General features: G+C 40.1%; 1 protein-coding gene and 1 pseudogene across 3 annotated transcripts in view; one reads left to right on the top strand and one right to left on the bottom strand.

Annotated features, from left to right (window-relative positions):
• The first annotated feature begins 5,743 nt into the window (after positions 1 to 5,743).
• The window catches only part of Abcb11 (ATP binding cassette subfamily B member 11), a 93,041-nt gene continuing 75,735 nt past the window's right edge, over positions 5,744 to 23,049 (top strand). The window contains exons 1-3 of one of the 3 annotated variants that reach the window (XM_076928862.1): positions 5,821 to 5,898; positions 10,735 to 11,020; positions 21,803 to 21,905. In XM_076928862.1, coding sequence (XP_076784977.1) covers positions 21,830 to 21,905 — 76 coding nt within the window. In that variant the 5' untranslated portion in view covers positions 5,821 to 5,898; positions 10,735 to 11,020; positions 21,803 to 21,829. Of the gene's footprint in view, positions 5,899 to 10,734; positions 11,021 to 21,428; positions 21,537 to 21,802; positions 21,906 to 23,049 lie in introns of all 3 variants that reach the window. The other 2 variants (XM_076928861.1, XM_034495608.2) reach the window with 2 other exon arrangements.
• LOC117703780 (large ribosomal subunit protein uL11 pseudogene) lies at positions 20,940 to 21,465 on the bottom strand (annotated as a pseudogene).

Here is a 23,049-nt window from a genome sequence, read left to right as displayed (position 1 = left end):
TTCATTCCTTTACATCTTTGTGCTTTCCTCAGTTTTATCACATAGCTGGTCTTATTCATTCTCCCCCATGTCACAAATACATATGTATATACTCATATACAAAACCTAGATTCCAAATGAGGAAAACATGATATTTTGTCTCCCCCTACTGCCCTCTCTTTTAGATCTTTCTCTTGCCCCTTTTATTTCCATGTCAGATGTGTGTGTGTGTGTGTGTGTGTGTGTGTGTGTGTGTGTGTGTGTTCTGAGTCTGGCATGTTTTATTCATATGATCATATCCAATTCTACCCATTTTCCTACAAATTCCATAATTTAATCCTTTATGGTTGAATAAAATTCATCACACACACATGCATGCATGCACACAAGCACGTGTGCGTGCACACACACACCCCTATATCTATATTTATCACATTGTATTTATCCATTCATCTGTTGTTGAGCATCTAGACTGGTTCCTTAGCCTGACTATTTCAAACAGTTTATCAATAAACAGAAATACTCAGGTAGACATCTCTGTGATGTGTTGTTTAGATTTCATTCAAGTATATCTTGGAGTGTGTAACTGGATGATATGTTTGCTCCACTTTCAGTTTCATGCAAAACCTCCACACTGATTTCTATAGTGCTGCACTTTCTAAACTCACCAGCAGCCTGTAAGGGTCTTTCCTTCTCCACATTCCAGACAGCATTTGCTGCTATTTGCTTCATTTGTCAGCAGACGTTCTGACTGGGGTAAGATTCTCAGTTTAACTTCATCTCTCATTTCCCTCATGGCTAAAGATGCTGAGTAGCTTTGCAAATACATTTTGGCTATTTTTATTTATTCTTTGAGAGGTGTTTGTTTAATGAATTTGCACATTTATTGACTTGATGACTGGTTTTTTGCTGTTTAGAATGTGAAGTTCTTTAAAGATGCTAGCAAAGATTTTTCTCCCATTCTGTAGCCTGTCTCTTCTTCCAGCTGCCTGATCCCTTTACTCTCCTGCTCTTTATTTTCAGGCAGTCCCATTCATCACTTCTAGGGAGTATTTCTTGCGCTAAGTCCTAGTCTGAATTACATATTGATGTGTTTTCCCCATTTTCTTCTAGCTGTATCAGAGCTTCTGGTCACACTAAGGTCACTATTTAAGTTCCTCTTTGTTCTGGGCAAGACATAGTGTTCTGCCTTCACTCTTTCACGTGAAGACCTATCTTCCCTGTACTGTTTCTCTGACATTTATTTTTTTCATTTTTGCCAAAAATTAGGCAGTTACAGTTGTGTAGGTCCTCTATTCTAGTCCATTGAGGTGTCTGTTTTCTGTGCCAGCATCACCATGGTCTTGTTACTATAACGTATAGTATAATTTAAAACCAAGCACCGTAAGACTTCTAACATAGTTCTTTGTTCTTAGCCTGACTTTGGCTATTGTCTTTTGTGCTTCTGTATGTTTTTTATTTTAGTTTAAAAAAATGTTTCATTAATTCTTTGAGATTTTCATACAATGTATTTTGACCATATTCACTTGCCATTTATCCCCTTGAATTCCCCCAATAACCTATTCCATTCTCCATCTCCCCACACAAATTCATGTCCTTGTTTTATTTTTTTAAAATTAGCCTTTGCATACAATTTATGCTGCTTAAATACTCCTGTTTGTAGAGGCCAGCCCGTGGACGTACAAGTGTCAACACACACACACACACATAAAAAGTTAAATCAAAACCAAACAGAAGACCTTCAAGAACAACCAACAACAACATCATCAACAACAACAAACCTGATTTTCCCAGAAGCCATCAACTGACCATGGCTCCTCAGTTAGGTGTGGAAGCTCTGTAATCCTTTCCCCTTCTTGTGAGAACATTGATTGGTTGACCTGGTACAAGTCCTGTGCAGCCAACCAAAGCTACTATGAGCCCTGCATTTTCAGAAGATACTACTTCTCACTGGCCCCTTCCAACCTCTGGTTCTTACAATTCCTCCATGCCTTCACTGAGGTGTCCCATTTGTAGCTAAGCACCCCACAGTCTTATCCTCTAGACTTGGACTCCTGGTTTCTGTTTCTGAGTTAGCTACCATACACCATACAAAGAAACTTCTCTGACAAGTCCTGAGAGCCACTCGAATCTTTAAACAGCTTGGTGTGACTTATTCCTAAGGGTCTAAGCTTACCTTTGCAGTCTGTCACTCAGGCAGACTCTCCCATGTTCCTGACAGTGCTCAGTTCATACACACTGGAGCAGCTGGTGTTCTAGCTGCTGTGCCGCCCACGTGTACAGATAAGGGAGAAACAAACACAACTCCGAAGATCTGTAAGCAAATTTGTCTCCATGCTTTCAAAACCCACTAAGCTAGACTTTTCCTGCTGCAGACCTGAGCTTGCTGAGGTCAAGTAGATCGCCAAAGCTTCAGATTTCTCAGTCTCTACAGCAGTGAACCACAGAGCAGGCTCCAGAGGGCCATCTATCCACTCTCCTCAGGTTCAGGGCTACCAAACTCCAGATTTACTTTGAATTCTTTTTTTTTTTTTTTTTTTTTTTTTCTATTAGCCACCAAGGGTGGTGTTGTCGGTCTTTGCACAACCTAACTGAGCCTTCTGCTGCCTGTACTTTTAGGCATGTCAATGTCCAGCCTTCGCTACTCGTCTTGGTTGCTTCCTGTGGCTGTCTCTTACCTTGGAGTTATAGCTGGTCTCCATAATTATTCCTCATTATCAGACTCTCAAACTTTTTTAGTTTTAAGCAATAAGTTCTCTCTTGAAGCACACCTAGCCCATAGACCCTTGAGTCATGAAGACTGACAACAGTGAGCTTCTCTCGATTCACTGGCCTGTCTGGCCAGAAGGGTGACTGATTCATCAAAATCTGCAACTAGGCTTGTCACTTTGCAAAGCTGTGGGCGGATCTGCCAGGCTTGTTTTGACCTGGGCACCTGGCTTGGCTTTTGGGTGAGATTTCTGCTATCCTTTCCCTTCCAGGGAGCTGTGTGTGTGTGTGTGTGTGTGTGTGTGTGTGTGTGTGTGTGTCTTGTTATTGAGTTGCCTTTCTGTTTCTTTGTGCATTTCTGACTCCCACCCTCCCACCCCTGACTTGCTAACTTTGGAGCATGTTCTCTGGGAGTCAGGCCAACTGTTTTTTATCACATGCTGGGGAAGAACCTGCTCTGCTTCCATGTCAGAACACTTTACATCTGCAGAATCTCTACCCAGAATGCATAGCCAGTAAGGTCCCAGCAGGAGTCTGGTTGGAGCACTGGTCAGTCACATAAGTATTACTATATAAACTAAAATCTTTGTGATTTCAAACCCCATTTCTTGAGGTTGGCTAGCTCTTAACCAGGCTTTCTAGGCACATACGAAGACCTTACCTCCTAGTTTCTCTTTCAGGAAGGAGTGGCCATATGACAGAGTTCCTGTGAATGGAAAGTGAACAAAAGTAATGAATGTCATTCCCAGGTTTGGCCCATGGAAAGCATTTATGGAAATTACCCATATCTTTTATACGCCCCTGTGTGATAGTTACATGCCAACATCTAAGGAGGCTGTGAGAGCCGCATTTTCAGGATGACAGAGACTTGTCATTCTAAGACCTTGAATGTTTGTGGAGAACCTTCCTCCACTACCAACTTCATCTCAAGCAAAGCACAGTGGACTTCACGTGAGGGTGATGAAGTTAGCAAGTGTCTTAGTCAGGGTTTCTATTCCTGCATAAAACATCATAACCAAGAAGCAAGTTGGGGAGAAAAGGGTTTATTCAGCTTACACTTCCATATTGCTGTTCATCACCAAAGGAAGTCAGGACAGGAACTCAAGCAGGTCAGGAAGAGGAGCTGATGCAGAGGCAATGGAGGGATGTTACTTACTGGCTTGCTTCCTATGACTTGTTCATCTTGCTTTCTTATAGAACCCAGAACTACCAGCCTAGGATTGGCACCACCCACTATGGACCCTCCCATTCTTGATCACTAATTGAGAAAATGCCTTACAGCTGGATCTCATGGAGGCATTTCCTCAAGGGAGGCTCCTTTCTCTGTGATAACTCCAGCTTGTGTCAAGTTGACACACAAACCCAGCCAGTAGAGCAAGCATCATCATTACTTTAGCTAAATCGAGAAGCAAGCAAGTGCTAGAACCTAATTATGAAGCCAGTTCCTTTTGTTTCCCTCTGTAATGAGTGAAACCTTCCTATACTACTAAAGTACAGCCAATTAGGTTGTGTTAGATGATCAGCGTTGGGTTTTTACAAATCATATTGATCTGAGGGGAGAAAATAACCAAGCAAAAGAGTTGAAAGTTGGTGCAAGACTTTTCCATAAAACCATCCCTGTTATTCTGTGCCATGGGGCTAACATTCCAGTCTCAGTCTGCAACTCATCTCCTTGACTCTGAAAAGTGGTTTTGGCCTGTCTTCCTCTCCTTAGGTAAGCATGCACACCACTGTATTACAACATCCAGCCTTTATGCTCAGTAATCATCTACTGGTATGGTGGGTATGCTTTAAGAACCACGGCCTTGCAAGTTCAGCCTTTTCCTGGTCCGCTATCTGGCCTGGAAGAAATGAATATATTCTCAAGAGTTGCCTTGTGTTTCTCAACCTGACCATCAGACTACTGTAGTGTTACCCCCTGTCTCTTGCCCCTGCCTCAAATTGAAAATTCCCCAGGAATCTCACTTTAGAAGAAGGAAGAGATACCAGCCAGAGCAAGAACTGGTCTCTTGAGATTTCACACAAGTCTAACAACTTGCTAGACCATCTTTCAGGAACAAGCTTGAAGCCCAGTCAGTGGTGGGCAGGATCACACCTTGACTGGTACTCCTTAGATATGCCTTTGTTTGGTGCTCTATTTAAATTTTGATCTTATTTTAGGAGCCCAAAGCTGGGTGTACACTAGATCTCTGTATTTTTTCCCAGCATGGAACATTGAATAATTCTCCTTTTTCTACTTTCTATTATTAACTTGGCTATTTTTATTGGTTTATAGAAGACAACTTGTCAGTCCTGACTTGGGGCACAAGTTGGGACCCCGTGTTCAGTAACAATCCTACCTCCCCTTTGCAGGGAGAAATATAAAAGCTAAATAGCATTTTGAATCATATGGCTATATTACTTTTTATAAGATAATGTAATTGAAATTAATGAAGAAAAAATAGTAAAAAAAAAAAAACCCACTTTCTTTTTTAGAAATATGTGGAGATTAATAGTAAGAAGGTGTAAGGAAAGCTATGGACTGCTGTAAGCTTATTTGCTTTGAGTTCTTGAGCTTTTGTTAATGGGAGTGTGTTTTTAAAGTAATGCATTTCAACGTACACAGCGCTGCAGCTGGTGGGCAGAGCTTGAGGCTATTGACTGATCAGACCAGAGTTCAAGGGTCATCTATGTGCACAGAGTTCTGAGCAGAAGCCAAATGCATGTTATCAATTCTCCACGAAACTTTGGGGCTGGGTCCAGATCACTGAGGGCCTGCCACCTCAGGACGTCACAAGGGTCACTTCAAATAGAAGAGAAGAGATAAGAAGTAGTTCTATCTTGTTAGATTTTTTTTAAAGTCACTTTTTAAAACCAAGGGCTTAAAAAAGAAGAGCCAGCCCCCTTTCCAGGCCTTCTACCATAAGGCCTCATTCTTAAGGCAAATCAGCATTTTCTAAAGCCTGTTGACACTCTCAGAAGGTCCCAGTGCACTCTGGGTTTGGGTTCCTGCTTTGAGTATGTTCGACCTTTCCTCTCATGTCACTGAACTGTGCTAGATCTGGACTTTAGGCCATTGACCTATAAGCAAATAGATAGTGTTCTGGAAAAAGCCTGATTTCAGTTCAATGCTTTATTACAATGAGAACTGAACCCGGAGAAGGGTGCACAACCCTGACGTTCCACAGTGGGGTCTCTCGCTTCTCCTGGCTTCCTCAAATTCATCCATAGGTAAGTGACTTGCATTTGACTGTGGCATTTTAAGTCTCTGCCTTTCAAGTCTGTTTTATTTGGAAATCTCAGTCGATGGGGACTGTGTTTCAGATTTACCAAACGCCCAACACTGTCATCCAGTACAGCTATAGTGTTTGAGTAGACACGTGAGGATGAACGGCTGATTTTTTAGTATTATGTACTGTGAGGGAGGCCTGGTGACTGTCTTACAGCAGTGCTAATTTTGTATATTGGTTGTCTCGAAAGTGTGTGTGTGTGTGTGTCAAAAATGGGTGAATGGATTGAAAAAGAGATCATCCAAAACTAAAAATGCCAAAGAGATGCCTTTTAAACTTGGCTTTATAAAAGCATGATCCTATTTGAACTAATAATCACAAAATCCCAAGCCTTATCAGAGACTTTAAAATGTTAGTTATTTTTTTTCTTACCTGGAGTCCTTCATCAGCTTTCATTGTTCTCGGGATAAAGACCCAAATCCCCAGGGTTAAAGATCACAAGGAACCAAGGGTTTTTTTGATAGCTGCTCCAGAGATGGCCCTGTTCTCCCCATGCCCAGTGATATGCTTCATCCCTTGCCTCTATTCTGTCTCTGGGGTCTGGGCCTTCTATGTGCTCTTCCCTCCTTTCCACCTCCCCTTGTATACCTTGTGTTTCTCTCCCAAATCCAAGGTGAATATGCTCATTCCAGAGCCTTCTAGGCTGGTGCCCATGCTTCTTCCTCATCCAAGGTCTGCAACTTTTCATGAGTCTGTCACCTGTCTTCTGTCTGCTCCGGAAGCTCCACTATGGTAGATCTGATTACAAGGTTGGCACACTACACAATACTTATTTGGAAAATAACCTCCTTGAGAACTTCCTCACTGTTCTGAACTGACTTTGTGATGCTGGACTGGGAGGACACACAGTGCAGAAGGATCTTCTGTAAAGACCCAGAGACTGAGCGCAGCAAGAACATTCAGTTTCTGTCAAAGATACTCAATGGATGCAACCAAAGACAGGAAAATAATAAGTGAGTGTAATAGCTATAGTCCAGTAAAATCATGATTCAGAGAGAAAGTGAGGGGTGGGGAGCAGTGGGCTGCTTATTGCAGTAGAATTGTAGGATTCTTCATTCTGAAACCAGCTTCTGAAAGTCCACCTCTCTCTCTCTCCTTCCTTCCTTCCTTCCTTCCTTCCTTCCTTCCTTCCTTCCTTTTTTTCTTCCTTCCTTCTCTCTCTCTTTCCTTCTCTCTTTCCTTCCTCCATCCCTTCCCATCTGCAATACCAAACTCAGTTGTTAGTGTGGACCAGGCCCTTAGAGAAGTTCAGCCTATTCATCAGCTGCTCTAGCCTGGTATTTCCACCAAGCCATAGAGCACCTTGGCCACCATAAGGTACACACAAGAAACTGATGGACATTGACTTTTTGTCCAGCTCCTGCATAGGTCCCAGGACCTTGTATCTGTCCCCTTTTATCTAGAGTGTCTGGTAAACCCCTCATCCAGATCATTTGCTGGATGCAATCATGCCCCAGGTTCTCACAGATAATTGTGCAGATGCTGGTCTCCACCCTTCTGCTCAGCAGTGGTCTTCCAAGAGCTGATGCTAATAGTCTAAGATAGAAAAATCAATGCCGAGGCTCCAGTTATGATCATGGGACTGACCTCCAGTGTTTGGGTCTGATTGATAAGATTCCATCTTTTATCAAAAGGAGACTTCACCCTAGTTGAACAAAAGCGTGTGTGTGTGTGTGTCTATATATTAGACAGGCCAAATATTACATATCATGGAACAGAGACGGACACTGGAGTTTTGCGGTCAAATAAGTCTATATGAGGTGCTTATGTAGAAATCTTAATTTTCTGCTTTAAACTGCTAGAGTCTCTGATGTTCCAGAAAATTGATTTTTCTGAAAGGCCATGAAAATTCTTGAAAAATATTTTCCTGGGAGATTTGGGAGAGATAAAAATAATTCAATATATGAGAATTTGAAGGAAAAACAAATAACATTAAATCTTGTTTTCAGCTCTGAATTCTGTGGTATTGGTTTAAAATTGTATTACTGTAAACTACTAAGAAATTCTGATTACAGCTTTTGGCGATGGATAAAATAGTTCAGGTGCTAATTAAACATTATAAGGTATTAGCTGAAAAAGTAGGATTCAGTAGCAGCGTTGTGACCGCTTTAGTTGATCAAAACAAAACAAACAAACCTCTGGTGGTCTCAAGTGCCTCCCAAACCTGTTTGTCATTGAGAATCAGATTTCTACCATATTGCTAGGGTTTCAGGGACTAACAGAACTACTGCAAGCCCTTTCCAGGATTGTTCCTAAGTCAGCAGATGGGTGAAGACACGGTCTAATAAAGACTGGTTGCATTCTGCACTGTAACTGTATGAGGCAAGGCATCGGCCATCCAATGCTTAGATTTTTTCTTTTCTTTCTTTCTTTCTTTCTTTCTTTCTTTCTTTCTTTCTTTCTTTCTTTTTCAGAATTTTAGAATTTTAGAACTTTTTCTGGGAAAGTTCACAAACAAGATCTCTTTCATTTTCTACTAATTTTCAGTTTTCAGTGTGCTTTCCCCACATTTAGTGCTAAAAATTCTTTAGTGTCTTTGTGATTTGAAGTCATTAAAATTTTCAGCAAGATGGCTTTCAAACATCATGCCTGCCCAGCTGAGCACTGCAGAGATCATGGCAGTACCTTCCAATCCTCACAGAAATACTGATGATTGCCATCAGCCCTGGCCTGGAAACTCGTGTCTTATGAAATATGTCAGGAAGATAATAGTACCACATCATTCAGACAGATGATGAGAAAGGAATAGAAAACATCCTCTTATGGTCAGTAGCTGGCCTACCACTTGAGTTACACTGTTGTTCTCTACTAGACACAAGCAGTCTCATAGCACTAACCTCAGACTTACTCTGAAAGCATACATAGTAAAACGAAACAACACAGAATAGTTAACAATTTTGTTGCAAAAGGCATAACATCTAGAGCAAACTCTTATTTTCTTAGGTCCCTCCTTGACTGCCCGAATGGGAGCCCCAGTTCCATACTAGGACCTTTCCAACACTCTCTTATTGAGACACCTCATGACCATAAATGCGTCCTCCTCTGTGACTCAACTTGTTGACTTATAGTTACACTCATAGTGGTCTTTGCTGAAGCATATTGATGATATTATGAGTGTAGAAATCCAGGCTTGGACTAAAGCTTTGTCTTTGAAGGAGTTTCATTTTCATAATAAAAGAAAAGTCACAAAAATAAATTATAAGGATGTCCAGAAAGACACAAACTGTAAGAAACCTCATATGTGGGCTTGCTGAGGGGCTAGAATGGGAGAAGGGATCCAGGTTAGTGTGTTGACTGCAAAGGAGCCTGAATGGCAGAGTTCGGGAGAGAGGCAGGGGATTCGGTGTGGAAAGTTTAAAGGGCAAAAGGAACCCATGTTCTCTTCCCATGTGGACTTCCCCAGTATCATCACACTGAGGTGAAGATGGATTAACTAGGAAGCAGAGATATGTTTAAAAAACATGATTGACTTGGTGGTAAACACTTATAATAATCCCAGGACTCAGTGAGGCAAGGTAAAGACCAACTTGGGTTTACATAGTGAGTTCCAGGCCAGAGAGAGAGGTACAAGTAAGGCCCTGTGTAAACTCTCATTGTGCCCTCGGTCCAAAAATAATATAGTGGAGAAGCAAGTAACAATGGGGCCTGTGAAAATACAGAATCTGAGGGAAGGCAATGTCCTGTTGGCCTCTAAATCCTGCTGAAGACATGCCAGGCAGTGGGAAGAATCATCTTAAAGAAATGACTGAGGTAGGAAAAATAGCTGGCGACTGAATAAAACAGAACATGTCTTGCTGATCTCAAGGAAACCCACCCCTCACTACCTCACTAGTTACTACTGATGCTTTGGAGAGCTGGTGAATCATTACCTCCAGTATCTACTGTGAGCCCCGCCAGGCTCCAGTGATCATTCTAGTACAATGGGCACACAGAAGATGCTGGTTAAACTAAATAGATCACACAACGCAACACGAAGTCATGAATCTAAAAGAGGGAAAGTAGGGGTTGATAGGAATGGAAAGGAGTTAAGAGAGGTAGGAAGAGAGAGATAGAACGAGGAGGGAGACATTATATATCTCTCCAATCCATACTTTCCCTGAAGTCTCCTAGTTACTTCATTTAGCCTGAATTACAAACGTCCTATACACCATGGACTCATTCTCTTGTTCGTTTATATTTTCTTCAAGCTTTTGCTTTCAAAAGCATGCTGTAGTAAACATGCTAATACCTATCTCTGCATGGATCTCATATGACATGAGTTTGATTCTAGGCTCCATCAGTTACTAACCTGTGCTCTTGAGCATGTAGCTTAATCTCTTCATGCCTTAGAGCCAGTGTCTGGAAAATGTGGGAAGAGGTAGTTTCCATCTCAGGAGACAAGGATCTATTTTTTGGTCTATTCTTTCTTCTTATAACAGTCTCTCTCCAATGTGAAGATTAAAGTTGCCTTGTGGAATAAGCTGAGTAACTATCTTAGCTCACTATTTAAGGGAACAACTGATACTGTTCATTTCAGCAGCACGTGTGCTAAAATGAGAGGAGAGCAGGCAGGTTAGAACGGCTCCTGAGCAAGAAGGAGCAAGAAGGACATGCACATTTGTGAAGCCTGCCATGTTTTTGATGACTTTGTTCTTTGTTTCTTGTATTTTTGTTTCATATAGTGCACAAGTTAACTAAAACAGAAAGGTTCCTTTAAAAATCTGTAGATAAAATCCAATTTATAGGAAATATTAGAATCACTCAGGAGTCTTCTTTGCTGCCTGCATTTACTTGCCAGAGCATCAGTTGGAACCTACTTCTACAGAAGACCAGCTAAAACAACCAGCCTCATGGGACTGCGCAACTACTAGATTCTTGGTCTTCCCATTCACAGCTGCCCATTGTTAGGGAGTTGGACTACTGACTTGTGAGCAGATCACCATTGTTTATACAGCTTGAGGATGATCACAGGATGAAAAGAAAGAACTGTTAGAAGATGACAGCTGGCCTTTTTGGCTGGGGCAGACAACTAGCAGGTCTGCTCCCGTGAAGACACCATATCCTGAACCCTCCTAGAGTAGCAGGTAAGAACCCTCCCCCACAACTCTAAGCCCCAGAGCTGCAACCCACATAAACCTTACTGCTCTGGAATACCACTCCTCTTTAAGCCCTTGCTTGGTCCTTCTGGTTGGGGCAGACACCTAGTGGGTCTGCTCCTATGAAGACACCATATCCTGAACCATCTTAGAGCAATGGTGGAACCACTGCACTCAGAGTAGCTGAGGAAACACACTGCAAATGGAGCAGCAGAACCACTGCACTCAGAGCAGCAGGATTTCAGGGTCCTAGAGAAAGCCTGAGTCCCAGGAGCTCTTCCACCCAGGAGCTCAGGATCACAGTATCACAGAGACATCTGGACTCTGAGGAGTTCTGACACAAGCAAGATAACCGGAAAAACAGTCTCCAGTCAGAGACAGTGAGTGCAGGTAGCACTAGAGTTAGCCAGATGGTGAAAGGCAAGCACAAGAATATAAACAGAAACCAAAGTTACTGGCATCATCAGAACCCAGTTCTCCTACCATAGCAAGTCCTGGACACCTCATCACACCAGAAAAGCAGGATTCAGATTTAAAATTACTTCTCATAATGATGATAGAGGACTTTAAGAAGGACATAAACAACTCCCTTAAAGAAATACAGGAGAACACAGGTAAACAGGTAGAAGCCCTTAAAGAGGAAACACAGAAATCCCTTAAAGAATTCCAAGGAAACACAGCCAAACAGGTGAAGGAATTAAACAAAACCATCCTGTATCTAAAAAAATGGAAGTAGAAACAAAGAAATCTCAAAGGGAGACTACCCTGGACATAGAAAACCTAGGAAAGAAATCGGGGGTCATAGATGCAAGCATCACCAATAGAATACAAGAGATGGAAGAGAGAATATCAGGTGCAGAAGATACCATGGAAAACATTGATACAACTGTCAAAGAAAATGCAAAATGCAAAATGCAAAAAGCTCCTAACTCAAAACATCCAGGAAATCCAGGACACAATGAGAAGACCAAACCTAAGGATAATAGGTATAGATGAGAGTGAAGATTCCCAACTTAAAGGGCCAGTAAATATCTTCAACAAAATTATAGAGGAAAACTTTCCTAACCTAAAGAAAGAGATGCCCATGAACATACAAGAAGCCTACAGAACTCCAAATAGACTAGATCAGAAAAGAAATTTCTCCCGTCACATAATAATCAAAACATCAAATGCACAAAACAAAGAAAAAAATACTAAAAACAGTAAGGGAAAAATGTCAAGTAACATATAAAAGCAGACCTTATAAGAATTACACCAGACTTCTCACCAGAGACTATAAAAGCCAGAAGATCCTGGAGTGATATCATACAGACCCTAAGAGAACACAAATGCCTACTTATACCCAGCAAAACTCTCAATCACTATAGATGGAGAAACTAAGATATTCCATGACAAAACCAAATTTACACAATATCTTCCCACAAATCCAGCCCTACAAAGGATAATAGATGGAAAACCCCAACACAAGGAGAGAAACTACAACATAGAAAAAGCAAGAAAGTAATCTTCCAACAAACCCATAAGAAGATAGCTACACAAACATGATTACACCTCTAATAACTAAAACAACAGGAAGAAATCACGTTTCCTTAATATCTCTTAACACCAATGGACTCAATTCCCCAATGAAAAGATGTAGACTAACAGACTGGATACATGAACAGGACCCAGAATTCTGCTGCATACAGGAAATGTACCTCAGTGGCAAAGACAGACACTTCCTCAGAGTAAAGAGCTGGAAAACAGTTTTCCAAACAAATGGTCCCAAGCAACAAGCTGGAGTAGCCATTCTAATTTCACATAAAATTGACTTTCAACCAAAAGCTATCAAAAAAGATAAGGAAGGACACTTTATACTCATCAAAGGAAAAATCAACCAAGATGAACTATCAATTCTGAATATCTATGCTCTAAATGCAAGGGCACACCCACATTCATAAAAGAAACTTTACTAAAACTCAAAGCACACATTGCACCTCACACAATAATAGTGAGGGATTTCAACACCCCACTTTCAGCAATGGACAGATTATGGAAGCAGAAACTAAACAGAGACACAGTGGAATTAATGGAAGCTATGAACCAAATGGATTTAATAGATATCTATAGAACATTTCATCCTAAAACAAAAGAATATACCCTTTTCCCAGCACCTCATGGTACCTTCTCCAAAATAGACCATATAATTTGGTCACAAAACAAGCCTCAACAGATACAAAAAAGATTGAAATAATCCCTTGCATCCTATCAGATCACCATGGACTAAGGCTGGTCTTCAATAATAACAAAAACAATGGAAAGCCCACATATACATGGAAACTGAAAAACTCTCTACTCAATAATGACTTGGTCAAGGAAGAAATAAAGAAAGAAATTAAAGACTTTTTAGAATTTAATGAAAATGAAGTCTCGTCATACCAAAACTTATGGGACACAATGAAAGCAGTGCTAAGGGGAAAACTCATAGCTCTAAGTGTCTACAAAAAAGAAACTGGATAGAGCATGCACTAGAAACTTGACAACAAACCTGAAAGCTCTAGAACAAAAAGAAGCAAATACACCCAAGAGGAGTAGATGGCAGGAAATAATCAAACTCAGGGCTGAAATCAACCAAGTAGAAATAAAAAGAACTATACAAAGTGTGAACAAAACCAGGAGCTGGTTCTTTGAGAAAATCAACAAGATAGATAAACCCTTAGCCAGACTAACCAGAGAGCACAGAGACAGTATCCAAATTAATAAAGGAAGACATAACAACAGAAACTGAGGAAATTAAAAAAATCATTAGATCCTACTACAAAAGCTTATACTCAACAAAACTGGAAAATCTAGATGAAATGGACAATTTTCTAGACAGATACTAGGTACCAAAGTTAAACCAGGAGCAGATAAACCATCTAAACAGTCCCATAACCCCTAAAGTAATAGCAGCAGTCATTAAAAGTCTCCCCACCAAAAAAAAAAAAAAAAAAAAAAGCAAAGCCCAGGACCAGATGGTTCTAGTGCAGAATTCTATCAGATCTTTAAGGAAGAACTAATACCAATTCTCTTCAAACTATTCCACAAAATAGAAACAGAAGGAACACTACCCAATTCATTCTATGAAGCCACAATCACATTCATAAACCACACAAAGACCCAACAAAGAAAGAGAACTTCAGACCAATTTCTTTTATGAATATCGATGCAAAAATACTCAGTAAAATTCTTGATTCATTCTTATTTCCTTGTACAAAGCTCAAGTACAAAGGACCTACACATAAAACCAGATACACTGAAACTAATAGAAGAGAATGTGGGGAAGAACCTTGAATACTTGGGCACAGGGGAAAAGTTCTTGAACAGAACACCAAAGGCTTATGCTCTAAGATCAAGAATTGACAAATGGGACCTCATAAAATTACAAAGTTTTTGTAAGGCAAAGGACACTGTCAATAGGACAAAATGGCAACCAACAGATTGGGAAAAGATCTTTACCAATCCCACATCCAATAGAGGGCTAATATCCAATATAAATGAAGAACTCAAGAAATTAGACTCCAGACAACCAAATAACCCTATTAAAAATGGGGTACAGAGCTAAACAAAGAATTCTTAACTGAGGAAACTTGAATGGCCGAAAAGCACCTAAAGAAATGTTCAGCATCCTTAGTCATCAGGAAAATGCAAATCAAAACAACCCTGAGATTCCACTTCATACCAGTCAGAATAGCTAAGATAAAAAACTCAGGTGATAGTAGATGCTGTCGAGGATGTGGAGAAAGAGGAATACTCCTCCATTGTTGGTGGGATTGTAAGATAGTATAACCACTCTGGAAATCAGTCTGGCAGTTCCTCAAAAAATTGGACATAGCATTGCCTGAGGAACTAGCTATACCACTCTTGGGCATATACCCAGAAGATGCTCCAACATATAACAAGGACATATGCTCCACTATGCTCATAGCAGCCTTATTTATAATAGCCAGAAGCTGGAAAAAATCCAGATGTCCTTCAACAGAGGAATCGATACAAAAAATGTGGTACATTTACACAATGGAGTCTTACTCAGCTATTAAAAACAATGAATTCAAGAAATTCTTAGGTAAAAGGATGGAACTTGAAAATATCATCCTGAGTGAGGTAACCCAATCACAAAAGAACACACATGGTATTCACTCACTGAAAATTGAATATTAGCCCAGAGGCTCACAATACCCAAGATCTTACTCACAGACCACATGAAGCTCATGAAGAAGGACGACCAACTGTGGGTGCTTCGGTCCTACTTAGAAGGAGTAACAAAATACTCATGGGAGCAAATATGGAGACAAAGTGTGGGACAGAAACTGAAGGAGGGGCCACCTGGAGACCATTCCACCTGGGTATCCATCCCATGTGCAGTCACCAAAGGTAGACACTGATATGGATGTCAGGAAGTGCATGCTGACAGGAGCCTGATATAGCTGTCTCCTTAGAGGTCTGCCAGAGTCTGACATATTCAGAGTCGGATGTTCACATCTAAGTACTGAACTGATCAAGGGGTTCTAGTTAGAGAGAAGACTGAAGGAGCTGAAAGGGTTTGCAGCCCTATGAGGAAAGCAACAATACCAACCAACCAGAGCTCCCCAGGGTCTAAACCACCAGCCTGGGAGCACATAGGAAGGGAGGGTCCCATGGCTCCAGCTGTATATGTAGGAGATGATGGCCTTGCTGAGCATAGGTGGGAGAGGAGATCCTTGGTCCCATGAAGGCTGGACGCCTAGTGTGGGGGAATTCGAGGGTGGGGGCACATCCTCATAGAAGCAGGAGGAGAAGGGATGGGATAGGAAGTTCCTGGGTGGGGGGGAAATGGGATAAGGGGATAACATCTGAAATGTAAATAAAATATCCAATAAAAAAAAGAAAAAAAAAAGAATCACTCAGTCTTTGAAGTTTTGGTAAAGCTTGCCTATGCTATTAATTTAATCCTATTTTGGGAGGCAGGAGAAGGGGTGGGGATTGGAGGGTTTTTGAATATTGAATAAATATTCAATTTGTTAATTGTTATTAATTGTTAAAAATCATTAATGATTACTAATTTTATGTTTTTTATTTTCTTCTGAACAAAATGTGATAATTCACATGTTTTCTAGAAACATCAGTTTTATTCTGGTTTCAAACTTATTATCATAAAGTCACTTATAGTGTTTGATTATGACTTGAAATGTTCCTGTCTGTCTGGTCTCCTGCCTACCTGTTTTCTATTTTTATTTGTGGCTTGTATATATTCTCTTGAGATGCTTTGTGGAGTCCTTTCTGGTCTTTGGTTATCTGAAAAGAAAAGCTTTTAAGTTGCTTTTTTCTTTCTATTTTTTATTTGTCTTAAAAAAAAAAAACTTATTAATTTTGAAATCCTTTTTCCCCTTTGTTTTGCTGAGGCCTGAAGGGAGGGCCTCTGTATGTTAATGTATGCAGAGGGTGTATGCAGCTTTTGAATGTTAAGCATGGGTAGCTTCCTCAGCTCCATAATTTTTTTTGAAAGCATCTTAAGAAGAGTGGCATTCATTCTTTAATCTTTTGAAAAATTACCTGCATTTATGTTTACAACTAAATCTTTGCTGTCTTTTTAGCTTTTCTAGATCCTGCAGCTTTTCTGACTTTATTATCAAGTTTCAAGTTTTCCTAATTTTCATTGTGAGCTCGTCTTTAGCATGCATGTGTTTTTAAAGTTATAACACACAATTTTACTGAATATAAATGTATATGTTTTAAAAGTGTTTAATCTTTTATTTCGTATGTGGTTGCACTGATATCAGCATATATGCTAATAATTATATATACACATGTTATTATCAGGGAAAGGGAAGAATTATAATCAAAATATATTATGTGCAAAATTTTAAATGAAAATTAAAATACACTTATATAGAAAAATGTTTTCTTATTAATATCCGCATTAAATTTTTAGTTGCCTTTTTAGTTGTTTGATAGTTGTCTACATTTATATAATGAATTTCAGTGATCTTTAATTTCATCTATTTCCATCTCTCATCTCCCTGCTTCTCCTGCTGGAGTCTTCAATATTCCTACTTTTCATATCTTCCTCTTCTGTGTGGTCCTTCTGATGTGATTAGAGTTGCTTGCCAAGCACAGGTGGGAGGCTGTTTCCCAGGCAAGAACAATTCATCGATGGCTACATAACTGAGGAAAATGATTCCTCATCTCTCAACAGCTGTTAATTGCTTATAGTGTTTCAGGGAGTAGTGAGGCGTTGAGGCTCCCTCCCTTAACCGTGACGAAGTGTGAGGAAGTGCAGCCTTGTGCGAGTCTGTTGCAGATAATCATGAGTGCAGTGGCTGCACCCCGAGAAGATACCTTCTTTCTGCCCATTTTCCCATCCTCTGGTTCTTACATTCTTTCTGCTCCCTCTTGTATGATGTTCCCTGGGCTTGGAGGGGCCGACAGAGCTTTCCAATTCGGGGCCAGATACTCAACTATCTAAACATTCTTGGACTTTTGGCCAGTTATGGGCTTCTTTGTTAAATACTGCCCAGAAGCTTCTCTGATGAAGACTGGTCATAGCCCTTATCTATGGGTATAACTGAATATTTAGAAGACAGTAAGACAGCATGACAATTTAGTAAAATAATAATATAAGTTCTCTGATATGGCCCAGGACCTCCTCAGCCACGGGCTCTTGACTAGATCTACAGAACCAAGTATGTGTTCCCTCCTGTGAAGTGGGCCTCACATTCAACCAGAGAGAAGTTGGTGGTCCACCTAATCGTCATGCCTGTGTTACACTAAAGGATACATCTGGCCTCACAGGTCATTACTGAAGCTTGCAGGATCCACAATAGTAAGACTGTTGGTTATGCCGGGCAGTGGTGGTGCACGCCTTTAATCCTAGCACTTGGGAGGCAGAGGCAGGCGGATTTCTGAGTTCGAGGCCAGCCTGGTCTACCGAGTGAGTTCCAGGACAACCAGGGCTACACAGAGAAACCCTGTCTCAAAAAACCAAAAAAAAAAGACTTGGTTATTTTTCTCCTCCAGAAGCTTACATAAGCACCTTCTAGTATGTATGAAAACTAGGTAGTATGGAGGAAGCCATTTGTTCACTTCAGCTTGATTTACCTATATGTCTTATGAAATAGCCAATTTTTATCAATATGTCAAATGTAACTTAAATATATTTATTATTTTCAGATTCCATACATTGGTGTTAAATGGGAACTTAACCAAAACTCCTCATTATGATAGTTTATTGTCAACTTGACAAGATATAGAATCATCAGTGAGATAAGTCTATATCCATGAGGAAGGAATTGCCTAGATTCAATATTCTCTTCCTATGTCTGTGATGAGTTCTTTGATTAGATTAGTTGAAATGAGAAGACCCATTTTAAATGAAGGTGGCACCACTTGATGGCCTTGGGTCTCAAACTACATAGGGAGGAGGAAGCTAGCTGACCGTTAGCATTTATTGTTCTGTTTCTCTACTGTGGAATTTTCTCCCCTTGAATGTTCTGTGTGCATGTTTACAGCCAGTTGGAAGTATAATTTACATAGCATGGAGTTCATCTGAATGAGGTGTACAACATACAAGATTTCAGTATATTGATGGATTATGCAACCTTCCCTGTAATTCAGAATTTGAATATTTCCCTTATCCCCAGTAGAACCTTGTCTTCATTACCTGCTACTCTGCTACTCTTTCTTGGTCTCCCTTCTACAACTACTCCACGCTTAGCCCATCACTTGCTGTCTATAGTGGTTGGCTGTACTGGACACTTCATATATACAAATGGAAACAGGTAATATGTGGGGTGGGAGTTGCCACTCTCTTCATTCACGGAGTATGATTTGTAAGTTTATCCTTGGCAGCTTGAGACAAATGTTCATCACTACATTCCAGAATTACTAGAACATTTGAGCATAGATACTTCTGAGAGTGAGTTCCACACACTTCGTCTACACACTGAACACTGCCTTAGTTAAGATTTCCATTGCTGTGAAGAGACACCATAACCAAGGCAACTCTTATAAAGACTAACATTTAATTGGGACTGGCTTACAGTTTCAGAGGTTTAATCCATTATCATCATGGTGGGAAGCATGGCAGCTTCCAGGCAGACTTGATGCTGGAGGAGCCACCTATTGGGGGCCATATTTATTCAAACCACCACACATAGTTTTAACTTTTGTCTCTTTGAAATAAACAGGTTAAACTCCATATTGAGACTTAATGGACTGAGGTATTTTATTAGCTCTTAAGTTCACGCTTGGTTCTTTTCCCATAATCCTTTCTAGATACTCTTTTCTTCTGAGGTCCACTCTATAATAGTTTGTGAATAAATCCTCCCTGGGTTCTCAATGTCAGGATATGGACAAATTGATTTTTTTGACCCAGGTTAAAAGTTATTTTTCCATTTTTGAAAATGTTTATCTGTGTTTTCCAGTATTAGTTATTGATAAAAATATATCCGTCGACCTGTTATTATTGCTGATTTTACAGATTTGATACAGGTTGTAGGTATTCTTGATGCTCTATGCTTTCAATATAAATTGTCTATTGACTGGCTTTTGTTTATGCTGATCAACTCTTGGAATGGCTAACAGTTGTTGCTGTAATAAAATATCTTCCACAAGCAAAAAAAAAAAAAAAGAGGAAAGGTTAATTTTGTCTCATGGTTTTTGATAACTCTATTTCTTAAGGCCTGAGGAAAGGCTGGATATCAGGGTGGTGGGTGTGAGTGAAGGATGAGACTTCTCACCCTGCTGTGACTAAGAAACAAAGAAAGAGACATGAAGGAGCCAGGACATGCTCTCTGTGACTCACCTTCTACAGTTCCACTATCTTTCAATAATATATTCCAATTATGGATTGGGAAATGGATTACTCCATTTATAAAGACAGAATCCTCACTATCTAATCATTTCCTCACAGTCGCATCACTGAACACTCCTTTGTACGGGGATCAGACCTTCAAGGCATGCATAACATAACATAGTCTAGTGTTAATTATATCACCGTGTTTAGAAAGTTGCTAGCAATGATCTAATTATTGTGTCTGAAATTTCCACTCTCTGTGATCCCAATTAGGTGAAGCAGGGAGATTTTCACAAGTCTATCTTCAACTCTCTTATATGCATAATATGCAGATATGATCATATATATGTGTGTGTGTATCTCACGTGTATATGTATATATAACATATATCACTGTCTCCTTATATAACCTTCATAGATCTGCACTTCAGCATGAGCTGTAAGTCCTTGGGCAATGATTATCACTAAGTGTTCAAGATCCACCCAGCAGTGCTGGAGGTCCGTAATACCCAGTGGCTCCACCTAGAGAGGGGCTCGGTACTCCACTGGTGTGGGGAACTTCTGGTCCTACCGGGAGCTAAACTCTCATGCCTCCCTTTGTATCTAGAACTTAAAGTGAAAATGCCAACTGATGAGCTCTCTTCTCTTCCACGTATGGTTCATTTTATTTTGATTGTTTATCTTTCTTGTCTTGAGCTTGCTTGATTTTTTTTTTTTTTTAAAACCTGCTCATCGTTGCTATGTATTCGAAGTAGAGAAAACTCATAAAGAGAGCTGTGGTTAAAACTAACCCTAACTTCTTGCTTTATTCAGCACTTTCTCTGTTTCCTCAGTTCCTACTAGACTCACCTTCTCCCAGGGCTCTACTTACAAAAGGCCACTGACACAGTCTGAAAGGTCTTGGGTGTTATACCAACTACACTTAAGAATACCATCAGCCGTTTTGTTATTTTAATGCCATAATGATGATTTGTTAAAAAAAAAAAACAAATAAAGCATATATAAGCAGAAAGAACAAGTAAATTTACAAACAATCATTGTCTACCCACCAACTATAGAAAACCATCTTCCTTTCTTTTAGATGGGCTTTTATTGAAATATTTTCCCTTGTTGCTTCTTAGCTAGCTGGACACTCCACTGCACCACTGTTGATGTCATCTATGATTCCATGAGGATGGCAGGCGTCCACATTACGACTCACAGACCGCATAGTACCCAGGTTCTCAATATTTCCTGAAATCTCTCTGGCTAAAGACCGTTGTCACATATGCTAGGCAATGTTGATAATCTCATTAAAAGTGACATTTCCACTGTACTTAATGTTCTCCTGCTTCTTTCTGTCTCTTGGTGGCTCCTTGAGGGCTTTGGTTGTCAAGCAGAGGCAGAGGACACCACCTAAACCTGGGCCTGTCTGTTCTGTATCGTCAGTGTCATGCTAATCCTCAGATCTTTCCAGTCACCGGTTACTTTGGTAATACCATGACCAACGGTTTTTTTTTTTTTTTTTTTGGAGACAGACCTAGGGAATCGATTTTGGTAGCCAAGGCAGATGTGGCAGCGACCTTACCTCTGGAGAACCTCACATACACAATTTTGATATTCTTAGGGTCAAACTTCAGTGGCATGGTGTAGGCTGCTGGCATCTGATGAACCTGAATTTGGAAGACTGAAGAGAAAACTGTATTGTAGCCTCTTCTGAGCCAAAAGCTGAAAAGCAAGTAAACCATTTTCAATTGGGCAAATTTTTGAAAAGTTGGCAAAAGTCATTTGCATAACAATTAATGAAATTATGACTCTCAGTTTCTTTCCTAAAATTTTGTCCCCTTCATTGAGATATTATTCAATTAAAAGTTCTGGTTTTGTTTGTTTGTTTGAGATTGACTACAGAAGCTTGTTTCTTGAACAAAGTCACTTGTTTATTTAGCCACTTTTGTTAAAGAGAAAATATGTAATAATTGCAGCAACTGTTTTATTTTATAGGGCTGTTGAGTGCAGATTGCAGACACCATGTCTGACTCGGTGATTCTTCGCAGTGTGAAGAAATTTGGAGAGGAGAATCATGCTTTTGAATCAGATGGATCATGTAAGTGAGTTTCCTTGAGCCTTGTGTAACAAAAAGTAAAGACAAAAGTGAGACAAGCCTATCGAGGTTTCCAAAAGCAGAGAAGAATCAGCTACAAATGTGGGGCTAGTATTAGCATGTGCCTGACATATAACCAGAGCGGGTTCTCTAGAATTCATGTTACATCTGAAAGCCAGCTCTGTGTTAAAACGCACAACGTGAGCAAGTGCTACCATTTCCCATGAGCACCTCCTTCCCAGTAGAGTACCGTTGTTCAGCACTGATCATTTTAGTAACTTTAGCCCTGTATCATTCCTGATCACCATGGCAACAGTAATTGTTAATGGTTTCTGCTCCTTAAACAGGCCCTACCAACACTCTCCTGGCAAAAATGAGATGTTATGGGAGGGACCTTGACACATTTTAGTCCCCAGCATGTTCTAAGCTGCCATTCATTCATTTGTTCATGAATCAAAGCAATTTATGCAATCGTGCTTCTAATCCAGTTTTCCATTTCTCAAGCCCTGTATCCTATCCACACCATAATGTCTCTTTAGTCTTTTTCTGCAGTTGTATTAAATGTCATCAGAACCAGGAAATGGTGGCCATGGTAACAAATATTCCTTGGCGTTCTTTTCTCTGTGGCTTTCTTATGTCCCTGTAGACACTCATTTCCATTTCCTACTGACATTTGCTCTACATGTGCTGACAAAAAATAACACGTAGCTCCACTTTACAGATTCTGATGCAATGAAGTACTAAAGACGTATCACAATCAATTTGTGATCTATTAAGTAGATAAATTCTGATAAACAGAAAATGTTTCTAAGGAACCAAACAGTAAATTAATTTTAATTTGAATAGATAATTTTTAAAAAACACATTTACCTCAGCTACTTTAGAAATGGCGATTTCTATCAAGCACAGTGGCTCACACCTGTAATTCTAGTCCTTGGGAGACTGAAGGAGGAAACTTGCCATGAGCCTGAGTTTGAGGCTACTACTCTGGACTATGTAGCTCCCAAACCAGCTTACATTACAGAGTGGGAGACCCTGTCTCAAAAAGGGAAAGACTTCTTTTTGATATTCAGAAAATACAAATATTCTATGATCTGGAAAAAAATCAAAATATATAGTCAAAGCAGCAGGAGGTGGGGAGAAAGGG

Source organism: Arvicanthis niloticus, chromosome 2 (assembly GCF_011762505.2).
Source record: "Arvicanthis niloticus isolate mArvNil1 chromosome 2, mArvNil1.pat.X, whole genome shotgun sequence".
Lineage (NCBI taxonomy): Eukaryota > Metazoa > Chordata > Mammalia > Rodentia > Muridae > Arvicanthis > Arvicanthis niloticus.
Note: the sequence above shows the minus strand (reverse complement) of the source record. Positions and strands in the feature narration are given on the sequence as shown.